Below are 14,248 nucleotides of genomic sequence, written 5' to 3'. Positions count from 1 at the left end.
GGACACATTTACAAGTTCCTCTCACTATAGTTCTTCATAAGAAGTATGTGAAGATGAAACTTTTTGTAGCCAGTATTTGGTAAGTTACTCTTACGTCTTCTTATAATTCTAGATCTGCATTTGTTTACCTTTTTATTAATTTTATCTTTTACTTAATTGTGCTAACCAATATTCATTATCATAAATGCATAATTGTAAAATATTATGTTAGAGAAGTTGACTTACATCGTTTTCATGATGGAAACTAACTTCTCTTTAAGTTTGTGCAAAGTAATAATGTTTGTCTTGTAGGTAATATGAATAAATGCATAAAAAGAAAGTTTTGGATTAAGGAACTTTGGACGTTGATCTGAAGGAACTTGGTGAATCTAAGAATGCAGGAAAGAACTAACAACATGGAAGTAATCACTACTAGAATTAACAGTTTTAACGACAAAGTAATAACGATAAAATGAGTTTTTTGTCGTTAATAACCTTAGTAAGTCACTTTATTACGACATTCTTAGCAGGTGGTCGTACATGGTTGAATGTGAAATATAAAAGGTTAAATTAATAACTCTATAAGCTTCGTTAATATGGTAGATGATAAATAAATAAAATAATAATAAATCATATTTTGTCGCAAGTGATGAAAAGTGAATTCATCTAACGCGGGATTAGAGCTCGGGCAAAGTAATCATCAAAATATCAAATATTTCTATCAAAAACAAAAGGCACAATTTATTAAAACCTTATTTCCTTTCTTCTTCCCCTAAACCTCACCGCCCATTAATATTATTAGTTTATTCAATAATCATCAAATTTCATTTGCTTGCTTCAATTCTAGTAATTGGCTTCAGCCAATTCTTCAAACAATTCTCAAGGGTCATCAACAGATTCTTGCTTGTAGGGGAATTGGGTTGAAGTTGATCAGTAATTAGGGTTCGTCGATTCGTCACAAAATTTCAGTTTGAAAGTCAATTAAAGGGTAAATTTTCTTAATTACTCTGTCAAATTTCAACCTTAATTCCTTGCATGTGCTATATAATTTTTAATTTATTCATTTTTCTGTTTAGTTTTATTGTGTATTTTTTGGGTGTTTGTTGAGATAATCAGTTTCCCGTTAGTTTAGCCGATCATCGTTTGTCTCTGTTAAGTTCAATATGTAAATCCCACATGTCAACTCAATACAAAGTTTAATTGTTTCTTGCGTATGTATTAATTTCTTGGTTTTTAGTTTGACTGGTTTTAATTAGTTGATTCCTGTGATATTTGAAAGATTATAGTGTATTATTTAATAGGATTAGTGAAAAGATTATTGAAAAGTCAACTTTAACATGTGATTGTGTTCATTATGGTGGCTATAAATCAAGTATACAAGGCGTCAATATCTTAGAAGTTCTCAAAAATTGTGGTTATGTGGTTTTATTATGATGAGTATTAGTACTCTTGTTATTTCCATCTCAAACTATTAAGACTGTTGCTGTGAGGTTATTTTTTTGCTAGCATATGAGCAACGTCCATAGCAGGCTATGTGACTTGGCTCATCTAATGTCATTGGATAATTATTGATTTATGAAATCTAACTTTCACTTAAAAAAACACTTTGAGCAACACATAATTTTAGGATAAGTTAATTGAATTTAATAGAAAAAGATGTAAGTGGAGTAGTCGAAATAATAGAAAATTATAAGAAAAGATAGTACGGGTTAAAATTTTATTAAAACGTAAGGGATATGAGAGAAGAAATAAATAATAAAATAAGTAGTATTGATTTTGAGTGAGGACATGAAAGGAATAACACTTCAATAACAGCTAAATGCTATTATACTCTTAATATTTATCTAGACAATCTATCTTATTCTACTATCTTTTTTACTTTTCCTTTTTTTTTTTTTCATTTTAAACACTTGATTAAAGTAGTGGCACGTTTGTATTCCTTTTAATTTTTTTTCCTTTTCATGCATCATTATTTAAATCTTGTATATATGTACTAAGGTAATGTTGTCACATGACTAGTATTGATAGAATTCTTGTGTTGAATTTGCAGATTTTATATAGCTAATTTATTCCCTTAATTTTAATAACTTGGTAAATATGACTCCTAATAAAGATTGGATGTCCATTGAAGATTATGTTAATGACCCTTCATATGAAGGAGTAAATAGTTTTTTAGATTATGCTTTTGAAAAGTTGAAAACTGAGACAATTCGATGTCCTTGTTCAAAATGTGTTAATGGAGAATCTGGTGATCGTGAAAAAATTAAACAACATTTATTAGTTTTTGGAATTGTTAAGAGGTATACCTTTTGGTATCATCACGGGGAAGGGTTAAATGAGCCTACTCAATCTGACGGGGATGATGATGTTGAAGAAAATGAAAACGATAATGAGGTGTTCGATATCTTGAGGGATTTATATCCTAATAATCTTGATGATATCGATGGTAGTTCCTCCTCCATTTTTAATGATGTTGAGGAGCCAAATATGGCTACCAAAAAATTTTATAACTTGATGAAGGACTCACAAGACCCTGTCTATGAAGGTTGTAAGAGTTCTAAGATGTCTGCACTATTAAAACTTCTTCATATCAAGACTCTTGGCCGTTGGAGTAATGAGTCATTTACCATGCTTTTGGATTTCTTGAAGAAGGAACTTTTACCGAAAGAATCAAATTTACCAGATTCTTATTATGAGGCAAAGAAGACCATAAAAGATCTCGGGCTTTCTTATGAGAAAATTAATGCATGTGTAAATGATTGCATGTTATATTGGAAGGAGAATGAAAGCTTGGACTCATTCAATATATGTGGTGCATCAAGATGGAAAAGTAACAAACATAATGGGGAAGACAAGTGTAAGAAAAATGGTAAAAAGATACCCCATAAGACACTATGTTACTTCCCACTAAAACCAAGGCTCCAACGATTGTTCATGTGCTCAAAGACTGCATCTTTGATGACATGGCATCATGGTAAAAAGAAGAAAAATGGTACAATGAGACACCTAGTTGACGGATTAGCTTGGGAATCCTTTGACAAAGAGTTTCTGAATTTTGCTTCCGATCCTCGAAATGTTAGATTAGGCCTTGCTAGTGATGGTTTTCAGCCTTTTGCAAATTCAAAGACACCATATAGTATTTGGCCAGTGGTACTTATTCCATATAATTTACCACCTAGACTGTGTATGAAACAGTCTAATTTGATATTATCAATGCTCATTCCTGGTCCTACAGGACCTGGTGATGCAATTGACATATATCTGCAACCTCTAATTGAGGAATTGAGGGACCTATGGGACAATGGTGTTGAGACCTTTGATGCATCAGCTCAAAATCATTTTAACCTACGTGCATCATTAATGTGGACTATAAATGATTTTCCAGCATATGCCATGTTATTAGGGTGGAGTACAAAGGGATATTTAACATGCCCTTGTTGTCAGAAGGATACACGTTCAGAGTGGCTATCTCATGGAGGCAAAGAATGTTATATGGGTCATCGATGCTATTTGCCAATGAATCATAGGTGGAGAAAGGACAAGGATTCATTTGATGGGAAAGTCGAGCGTAGTCTACCTCCAAAACCTTGCTCTGTAGATGAAATTCTTCATCAACTTGAGGATCTCGAAAACATTGTATTGTCTAATGATCCACAAGTGAAGAAAAAAATAAAGCACGATCTTAGAGGTGATAATTGGAATAAGAAAAGCATTTTCTTTAAGCTTCCTTACTGGAAGGCACAACTATTGCGACACAATTTAGACGTGATGCATATTGAGAAAAATATATGTGATAGCATTCTTGGGACAATTATGAACATTAATGGGAAGACCAAAGACACTTTAAAATCACGTCTTGACTTGAAAGCTATGGGGGTAAGGTCCACACTGCACCCTATAGAAGATGGGGACAAATTTAAACTACCTCCTGCTCCATTTACATTTTCTGCCTCCGAGAAGAAAACTTTCTGCAACTTTTTAAAAGAATTAAAAGTTCCTGATGGTTTTTCATCAAATATATCTTATTGTGTCAACTTAAAGGATTCTAAAATTTCGGGTTTAAAGAGCCATGATTGTCATGTAATACTTGAACATCTTCTGCCTTTGGCAATACGTGGTCTACTCACTCCACTTGTACGTGAAGCACTTACTGAGTTGTCGATGTATTTTACTTTGTTATGTGCTAAAATATTAAATGTGGAGGAGTTGAAGCGATTAGAGTCCCAAATCCCTATTACCCTTTGTAAATTAGAGAAGGTTTTCCCTCCTTCCTTCTTTGATGTGATGATGCATTTACCTATTTTTTTAGCTAATGAAGCTAGAATTGGAGGTCCGGTTCAGTTTAGATGGATGTATCCTATTGAGCAATATATGTATAAGCTTAAATCTTTTGTAAGAAATAGGGCTCGTCCAGAGGCTTCAATTGCAGAGGGTTATCTTGCAGAAGAGTGCATGACTCTTTGCTCTAGGTATATGGACAGTGTGGAAACAAGATTTAATCGTCTTGAACGAAATTATGAAAATGCAAATGGTGGTGATGAAGCATTGACTATTTTGAGTCATCCTGGCAGAGGTTTAGGAGCTCAAACCATTATAGATATTTCAAAGAATGATTTAAATCAAGCTCATGATTATATTTTAAAGAATTGTGAGGAGGTTCAACCTTTCCTTCGGTAAGAGTCTTAGCCCTAATACATTTTTCATTAATCTTTAGTAATTGTGGCTGTCACTAATTTTTGCTTATTTTAGAGAATATTCTGAAGCTCATCCATATAATGATGCTGGAATCTCAGAAGAGGAATGGAGTGAAAATTTTAGACAATGGTTTAAGAATGAAGTAAGCAATTATACTATTTCTGATTTTAGGATAAGTAAAATCATATATTATTCATTTTTCCTACTATTTTTTTATAGGTTGCACGATTATATGAGTATAATAAGAGCAAGGAAATGGAAAATCTCCTCTCATTGTCACGTGGACCAACACAATATGTAACTTCTTTTACTGGTTACATTGTGAACGGTTATAGATTTCAAATACAAAGTCGTGACCAGAATTTGAGAACGCAAAATAGTGGGGTCTATGTGATTGGAAACATGGGAGATGAAGATGAAAACATAGATTTTTATGGAGTAGTGACACAAATAATAGACATGCAATACCTTGGAGGGAATAGAGTGGTGTTATTTCGTTGTAAATGGTGGGATGTGTTCGATAAGGTAAGAGGATTTAAAGAAGATGAATATGGGATTGTTAGTATTAATTGCAATAAGCAGTTAAAAACTAATGAACCATTCATCTTAGCTAGTCAAGCAAGACAAGCTTTTTATGCCATTGACAACATTAACAAAGGTTGGTTTATTGCATCGAAGACTCAGCCGCGCAACTACTCATACGATGAAAACAATGGTGATGACCCTGATTGGGATGCTTATCAGCAGGGTGAATATTCTAAACCAACATATCATGCTTCTTCCTCAACTAGTGCAAGCATTGAAGTATGTAAAAGGCGGGCAGATTTAGATCCTATTGTTGTAGAAAATAATTCAAATAGTAGTAGAGAAGCAAGATCTACAAAGAGGAGGAGAGAGGAATGATTTGTTTATCAATTGACTCTTAGAAAGCTTTTTAGTTTATTATTCTTCATAACTACCATATTTTATTTCATAGTTGAACTTTGACATCCAACTCTGTTTGCTATAAAAAGGTTATATTACTTTTTTTTTATCATTTACAATTTGTAGTTGAATTCATTCTTTTATTTTGTTTGTTTGTTTCTTTGTTTGTTTTTTTTTTCATTGTAGTGTATTTCATTTGTCTTAATCCTATATTTTTTTTTTCCAATTCATGCTGATTACTTTTTTTTTCCTACTGTAGTGTATTTCATTTGTCTTAATCCTACTTTTTTTCTTCTTGTTATTATGCAGAGAAATAATGGCTCCTCCTACCCAAAAGACTTCAATGCTTAGATCTAAAAGAGAGTATATACCACCTCTAATGTTAGCAAGGGGGCGTGGGAAGAGGTTAGCAAATATATATTCACCCAAAAGTCCTCATCTTCACCTTAGAGTTGGTAATGATTCCCCTATCCACAAAGGAAGTGCTGATAGAAATCTTTTACAGTCAAGGAAACCTCCGCTTGGTCAATTTAAAACTGTTAGGAATTCTGCTGTGGTCAATAGTGTTGATAATATAACTTCCTTTGATCCATTATTTGGCCCCCCCGTCCACTTAAATTGCAATAACAGAGATGATCAAGAGTCATCTTTTGAGGCAAGTGACCAAAACTTTCATGATGATGGGCTTCATTATCAATCTGAAGATGAAGATATGCATTATGAACAAGGATATGAAGATAACAATGATCATGGTTAAGATTCAGGTGGAAACAACAATGAGGCTGATAATGAAAATGATGTGGAAGTATCCCCAACAATGCAAGAAGATGTTGATGGTTATGATTTTACATTTAATTATTACATTAAATCAATCAGATTCCTTGCTATTTTTATCTTCTCACACTTTTTACATTACATTGTTTCAGTTGAAAGTGGTGATCCATCAACTTCTAAGAAGAAGAATGATTCTGAAAAGAGGAGGGGAAGAAACAAATGTAAGGAGATAACTAAACTGAAACCTAATGAGAAGCTACAGATTGAGTTCTTTAACAATCGAGCAGTGGGAAAGAATCACAAAGTATTTTCAAGACATTTGGGAATTATAGTACGAAATACTAACAAGTGTCCAGTGAGAGTGCACAAATGGAATGATATTGGAGAAAGAGAAAAGGAACACATGTGGGCAGCAGTTACGGTAATCGTATTAATTTTTCTAACAATTATTCTCTTTTATTTTTTAACTTAATAATATTCATGAAAATAATTGTAGGTTATTCAATGTTTACAAGTGATGGTGTTATATCTATTTTTGTAGGATGTATTTGCCAATGAAAATATGGAAACTTACAAAGATCATATTCTCGAGCATATGAAGGAGCTATGGCGAAAATGGAGGTCAGATTTATTAAGGTACAATGTCACTAAAAAGAAAATCACCTTAGCAGCTGCATACAAGGGTAAGCCACCTAATGGGCTTGACATGAATGAGTGGAAATGGCTTATCAAGGAGATATATATGAAGGATGATTTTAAGGTGATTTGACACAACTAGAAATTGCTTTCTACTTCCATTTAATTAGTATTTTTTACGTTAAGAGATATTTATTGATAAAAAATTCCAGAAAAGAAGTGCAAGAAACTCTGAAAATAGGGGCTACTATGCTAAAGAGTTAATGCCTCGAACTGGAAGTAAGCCATTTAGACAAGTCATATGGGACAATTTGGTGAGAATTATTATTTATATTACTTGATTATATTATAGCTTTGATAAGTTATAGATTAATCAAATTAATGACAAATAATGATTTTCTTTCTTATAAAGGGGGCAAATAAGGGAAATGAGCCAACTTTAGTTGATGTGTTCTATTCGACCCGAAAGAAAGGCACCAAACTTCCAAATGTCGAGACCACACAAAAACTGGTATGTCCATTAATTGCTTAATGTTATTACCCTGTGTAAACAAGTAACAATTTTTTGATGTTGTGTTTTAGAATGAAATTCGAGAAACAATGGAAAAAGATCCATCTCTTTCCCACGCTGAGGTAACTTTGCTTGTACTATTTTTTTTTTTTTTTATCATTGTGTTATAATTTTCAATTTCAATCAATGCCGTAATTTATTTTTTTTGCTAGAGACTTCTTTTTATATAAATAACTGAAATTGCATGAATGATATAAACCTTTTTTTTTTCCTTCAACACATCAAAGTAGTTTATTGTTACTGGAAACTTTAAACAATGCAATCCCAAACTAGTTTATTGTTGCTGGAAACTATATATAGGGTAGATAATAAAGAACAAAAATGTAGAGAGTTAAGACAATATTTATCTTAAACCTTGTCTCTTCTAATGTACTTGCTAGCGTATTACCCCTTAATTACCATGTTTTTGTAATGTTTGGATTAGAAACTTGCTTCTTTGTTTCTTTTTAATCTGGATTATCCTAGTTTGTTTTATAGTACTTTTTGACCATACTTGGGGTTCGATATAACTATACCGTGTTTGGACCGAGTTTGCATGGGGGGGGGGATAAAGGAGGTGGTCTTGTAGGTGTACTAGGAGGGATGCCTCTCTGAGGTGGAGGTGTGTATGCAGATTGTGTATGTGAGGAGCGAGGGATGCCTCTCTGAGGTGGAGCTGCGTGGTTTGGCAGGCTGCCTGCGGTGTGCAGATGTGTGCCGCGGCCTGCCTGCGGTGTAGGCTGTCTTGCACGATTAATGGCTAAAAATTGATTAAAAATGGGGGATGGGTCATTGACGCTAAGAAAATAATAATCGGTGGCACGTAATTGACTAATATTTCGATACGGAAGAGTGTTTTCATCGAATGTGACATGTCTAGAGATGATGATTTTATTAGTGGTAATATCTAAACAACGATAACCCCTATGAATCACGATGTAACTCATAAAACTCAAGATGGAAATCTATGTATATTAATAGGAATATATTTTTTGATGTAAGTCATAACTAATTGTGTAACATACAATATTAAGCACATAAATTTTTGTTCTCTTAACATATATTTTCATATTAATGTATATTTTAAGCTTTTAATGATTATAAAATCTATCACATGTGTAGGTAGCACAAAAGGTATTTAAATCCAAGTCTCGAGATCGAGTAATAGGCTATGGAGGAGGAATAAAGCTGAAAGATATTCAAGGACCACAACCCAGCAGAGAAGAACTTCAAGTTGAATTGAATGCCTCTAAAAAACAAAACCAAGTTCTTATAAACCGCGTTGAACAAGTACAAGAGGAAAACAATGAATTAAAAGGTCGCATTGGATCAGTTGAGTCTAGAATGAAATTATTTCAGGAAATGTTAGTGACACAGCTTAATGTCACTATACCTTCACAGGATGGATCAGCTTAATCTGGCACATGATGAGTAGCTGCAATATATCATTGAAGATCTAGGATCTCTAATAAATTTTTTATTTTTATTTTTATTTTTGTTTAAAGTTTAAGATATCAGAATTCTTTTTAGATATTCCTTGTTTAAAACATACTATTTTGTCTTGTTATATTGGATGGTAGTTGGTTTAAAATACATTAAATCTAATTTAATATTAAGTTATGAATCTTTTGGTTTTCTGTTTTATACATTTATGTTTATTGTGTTTTTTCCTTATTACCATAATAAGTATCTAGCAGATGAGAACGGGTGGGATAAAGCAAAATAGTTTATTAATTTTGTACGATTTATTTTAACGACGAAATATTTTGTTGTTGTAAGATATCAATTCAAAATTTAGTTACTGTTAGAAAAATTTTTAACTATAAAATTGTTGGTCGTTAGTTGGTAATAGTTCGACGCTATTAAATCTACAAATAACGACAAAAAGTCAAATTGTCGTAATTAAGTAACGAAGAACTACTATCGCCGTATAAATTTAACGACGAACGTAGTCGTTAAAACCAATAACGTCGGAACCTATTACGACAAAAGCAGGACGAAATAAGTATTGTCGTGAAAGGTTTTAACGACGACTATTGAGCCTTGTTACGACAAATATTTTCGTCGTAAAAACCCCTTTTCCTAGTAGTGAATACAACTTTACATTAAGTTGTGCCGATATATAATATACAAGTTTCGGTTCAAGTTCCTGATGATTTTGATTCCCAAAAATAAATCATAAATTCCTTTCTCTACAAAAGATGTTGGTACTATAATTTTGACTTCCAAGCAAAGTATTGAAAGTACAAAAGCCTACTTTTAGACTTAAATATGGGATGACATTCGTAAGGGAGTATACTTTGGAACTTTTTGATTTGAGCTTTTTGTGTCATATTTCTATTCACTAACCTACTAACTTTGAAAATTGCACTAAATCATTCAATTGGATTCTTGAATTACAGGTCTTATGCTTATGAGAAAGATATAAGGATCCATGGTTGATATGGTGTTAAAACAGTGAAGATCAAATCAACTCATTCAATTCCTCATGATAAAAGAATCCAAGAGAATGTGGAATGGTCCAAAAGGACCAAAGGAACATGTTCCAGTTTGAAATCAAGAGGAACATGTAAAAGAAGGTGATATCTAGTGAGGGGGAACAAATCCTGGTATTTCGAGAACGGGTGATCTTAACATGTGATAGAAGGCTTGACAAAAGTTTCTCACTATTGGCTTACGATGGAGGAGCTTCAATTAAACTTTTGGTATTAACTTAAAAGGTTGGTAAGTTAAGTTCCTACTCCATTGTGAACATTCTTTCGAGATCATGAAGCACATTATGATATTTTCAAAGTTTTGTAACTTTATTTGTTTTACAAATAATAGTTCATCATCTATAAAACTAGGAATGTCATATTGAAAGGGAATCAAATAAGGAACTCATACTATGTATGAGGGTCACAATTTGATTCCTTACAATAACTTGACATTTCAAGGATTTATTGAAGATGAATTCTTCTGTGTTTCAAACATATTTGACATGCAGGTTTTCCATACTTGATAAACAGCAAGGAACTTGGTTGTTAGCTTATCTCATATCAAGTTCCTTACCATAAGTTTGTAAAGTATGAAAAGTTAGTAATTCTGTCTAATTTATCTTCTTTCAAAACTAAATAATAATGATAAGGAACGCAAACCTATTGGACCTCATTCAATTGGATTTTTGTAAACCCTTGAGTATTTAAAGTTGAGATTGAAAGAGATATGTCTTGGTTATATTTGATAATTGTTATTTAATCACTTACCTTAGAATGTAACAAAGATTATTCTTCCAGGTATGGATCCAAGGGTTCTGCTGGATAGGCTGGGTCCCGTCAACAACCTACACACGTTAGCACACGTAAACTGCCCTCGGGGGTGGCTCGAGGAACCCTCCTCCGAAGCTTAAGTTAGAGAGTGTTTAGAGAGAGAAAGTGTACTTAGAGAGATATAGAAAGTGTAATAACTTGAGTATCTAACCTCTTTTCCGTTGTACTTTACCCTCTATTTATAGGCGTACTATCTTCTTCGTGGAGAGCTTAGCCTGGTCAGCCCTGCGGGCTTACTCTGCCGGGCTGGCGAGCCCTCCTTTAGTTGCTTATTCAGCGGTGATTGCGCACCCTGGGGGCTGAGCGATAGTTCAGCGGGAGCTATCCTATACAACTAGCCCCTCAAGAGGTGGTATGAGGTCCTTCATGCCGACTTTTTGACTCTAAGACGTTCTTCTCAACTGAGCCCAGCTAGAAGGAATAGCTCAGCAGGAGCTATCCCCTACAAATAGCCTCTCAAGAGATGGCGTGAGGTTCTTCCATGCCAGCTGTTCTGAGCGTGTAGCCTTATCGGCCCTGACTCAACGGATCGTCTGACTAAAATAACCTACACACTCCTAGCCCCTCAAGTCTCTAAGGTGTTGAGGCGCCCTGTAGACTTGGGAGGTCAGGTCATTGCTATTGCTGAGTCCGCTGCCCTATTGCTTGTATGGTGACATTGGTTCCAGACTTAAGATTGACGAGCTCGTAGAGAGGAATTTCGATCACTCTCGCTGAAGTCTGAGAAATGACGAGCTTATAGAGAGGATTTTTGATCACTCCCGCCGAAGTCTGAGAAATGACGAGCTTGCAGAGAGGATTTTCGATCACTCCCGCTGAAGTCTGAGAAATAATGAGCTTGTAGAGAGGATTTTCGATCACTCCCGCAGAAGTCTGAGAAATGACGAGCTTGCAGAGAGGATTTTCGATCACTCCCGCTGAAGTGTTCTCTTCTCTAAAAATTTTATTTTATTATTATGATTATAATTTTTTAATTTTTTTTTTGACTTTTTGTCATTTTGCGATTTTAGGCTATGACAAGTTGGACAAACGCATGCTCGGGCTGGCCGATAATTGGAAGGACCCTCTTACTGCCACTCCTGAGAACCCTCCTCAGCTCTTTGATACGCTGGAGGTGTTTGCGGGTTCCCTGAAGGGCGAGGTGCGTTTGGCTCCTGCAGAGCTGCGGGCTGTTGTTGGCACCGTGGCTACTAGCGAGCGTGCTGGGTCAAACCGCGCTGAGCCTGAGCCTTCGTCTTCTACTGTTGGGAGTAGGCGTGATGCTCGTCCTGCTCCTCAAAAGGTGGCTTCAGATTCAGAGGCGTTAGTGGTGCCTGCTGCTTCCCCTGAGAAGTAGCCTGTCGCGGCTTCCGGCCGGGTGGCACCTCAGACTTTTGCTGCCAAAAGGCCACGTGAACAAGCTTTTGAAGAACCAAAGGCTACGTCGATGATTTTGCTGATAGTGTTCTCTAGTTTCCTTCTAAGGGGACTGAGACCACTGTTGCGGGTGAAAAACCCGTTTCCTCTCCTGAGCATGTTATGCTCTTTCCTACTCCTACTGATGATACTGCTGCTGCGAAGGGCACTGCCGTTCCGTCTGTAACAGCTACTGATTTTCAGCTCCCTGATGAATCTGTTCTGGAGCTTCTAAGGTTTCCGCCGCGTCCCTACGGGTTGAGGGGGCGGCATTGAAGCGCTACCCGGGGTGCGCTCTCCCGAGCTACGGGCTCTCTTCAGCAGGATCGTCCAGTGATTGACCTGGAGGACGATCCTGTGTCTTCTGCCCCTGCTAGGGATGAGCCAGAGGCGAAAAAGGCTCGCACTTCTCCTGGCCCAGTCCCTCTTGCTTCCACGTCTGCCAACAGCGGATTTCCAGGTGGGAACGCTAGTGGGGGAGACACTTTGAACTCCAGTGAGCTTAATCGCTGCGTTCATCAGTTCTTAGGTGATGCCTTTGAGAATCCTCTTTCTCCGTCCTCACTCTCTGCTGGAGGGAATTTTCGCCCTACTGGGGCCATTAAGTTTGCTAAGGTCCCTATTGACATTCATCTTTGCCCAATACTCTGTCCTTCTGGAGCTGAGAACGCTCCCTTTCGGCCTTTGATGAATGTGAGGGCTGATGAGTCTTTATTTGTAGATGACCCTCAGAAGGGTGGTACTCTAGGATACCGCCTGACTCAGGGGGTTCGTCTCCCTGCGGATTCTACGTGCAGCTCAGTCAGCCTTCCAGCAGCTACCGCTTGCCATGATTTGCAGAAGGTTAGCCTCTGCTTTTGGCTTTTCTTTTTCTCGTTTCAGCTTTTCTATGCTTGTTTTGTTGCTGCTGTCTTGTTTTATCTATTATTATACTTTATTTTTATTATTTTTTTTTTATTGTTAACTTCTTTTATTAACTCCCACTTTGGCTGACTCTTCTTTTTTGCTTTTCTTGCAGCTTGTTATGTATGTGGGGGATTTGTCCAATGCCTTGCTGTCGGTGGAGAAGGATGCTATGGCCAATGAGGTGATTCAGCAGGCTATTTCCTAGAAGACTCTGGTGATTCAGCAGGCTCAAGTTGAGAGGGATGCTATGGCTAATGAGGTGGCTCCGCTGAGGGAGAAGGCGGATGCCTTGCAGCTCCAATTGGGAGAATTTCAGCTCACTTAGACCAAGCTGAAGGACTGCGAGGAGCAGTTGGGGATTTCTTAGGCCAGGGTGAAGACGTTAGAGGCGGAGATGGAAGATTTACAGGCTGCGCATGTTGTTGCGCTGGAGGCTGCTAGGAGAGAGGCTCTCAAGTCTTTTGCGCTCTCTCCTGCTTTCGCTAAGCTCCTAGCTGACCGCCATGATGGAGGATGGGAAGCTGCGGCTCGATGCGTTAGCAGCTTGTATGGTGAGGGTGAAGAGCAGCAGGCTCGCACTAATGCCTTTTAGGCTAAGTTTGAAGCTGCCGGTGAGGTTGGTTTGTTCGATCTTCCCGCTGATCACCCTCGCGCTGCTGGCTGCAAGATCCCCAACCATGTCGTGCTGAACTTGGAGGTGCCTCTCTGCCCTGACGTTGCTGTAGCTAATGGAGTGGAGTCTCTGACTGATGATCAATAAAGGTTATGGCGGTTGTCACCCTCCTACTCCAGTGTTTCCTCTGAGTTTCCCTCACCCAGATCTGTTATAACTAGGTAGTTTGTGTTACTATCTTTGGGGTGTATAGCTGCCAAAGATTATGTTCCTCTGTGTATTTTCAGAATACTTTTTCTTTCTTTATTGGATCTGTCCAGCTTAACTTGAATTTGTGATCTTCTAACTTTACCTGCTGAGTGTTTCTTTGTCCTGGTGGATGAGGGCTCAGCTTTATTTGTTCTGTGACTGACCTGCTGGATGTTTACTCTGCCTTGGTGGGCAGGGGTTCAGCCTTATAATGTATGC

The 14,248-nt window shown here is 36.7% G+C and overlaps 1 protein-coding gene across 1 annotated transcript; it reads left to right on the top strand.

The window, feature by feature from the left end:
• Positions 1-2,076: 2,076 nt before the first annotated feature.
• Positions 2,077-5,577, top strand: LOC145557653 (uncharacterized). Its single transcript, XM_081618830.1, has 3 exons — positions 2,077-4,652; positions 4,729-4,816; positions 4,894-5,577. Exons 1-3 carry the CDS (start codon positions 2,077-2,079, stop codon positions 5,575-5,577), a joined length of 3,348 nt encoding a protein of 1,115 aa, XP_081474956.1.
• The last annotated feature ends 8,671 nt before the right edge of the window (positions 5,578-14,248 follow it).

The sequence above is a fragment of the Chenopodium album genome, chromosome 9 (assembly GCF_948465745.1).
Source record: "Chenopodium album chromosome 9, dcCheAlbu1.1, whole genome shotgun sequence".
Lineage (NCBI taxonomy): Eukaryota > Viridiplantae > Streptophyta > Magnoliopsida > Caryophyllales > Amaranthaceae > Chenopodium > Chenopodium album.
Note: the sequence above shows the minus strand (reverse complement) of the source record. Positions and strands in the feature narration are given on the sequence as shown.

Excerpts from the sequence above, each read along its gene's own strand:
- LOC145557653 (XM_081618830.1), top strand. The coding sequence starts at position 2,077 with ATGACTCCTAATAAAGATTGGATGTCCATTGAAGATTATGTTAATGAC. Across the intron at positions 4,653-4,728 it reads GAGGTTCAACCTTTCCTTCG|AGAATATTCTGAAGCTCATC; the intron begins GTAAGAGTCTTA and ends TGCTTATTTTAG. Across the intron at positions 4,817-4,893 it reads GACAATGGTTTAAGAATGAA|GTTGCACGATTATATGAGTA; the intron begins GTAAGCAATTAT and ends ATTTTTTTATAG.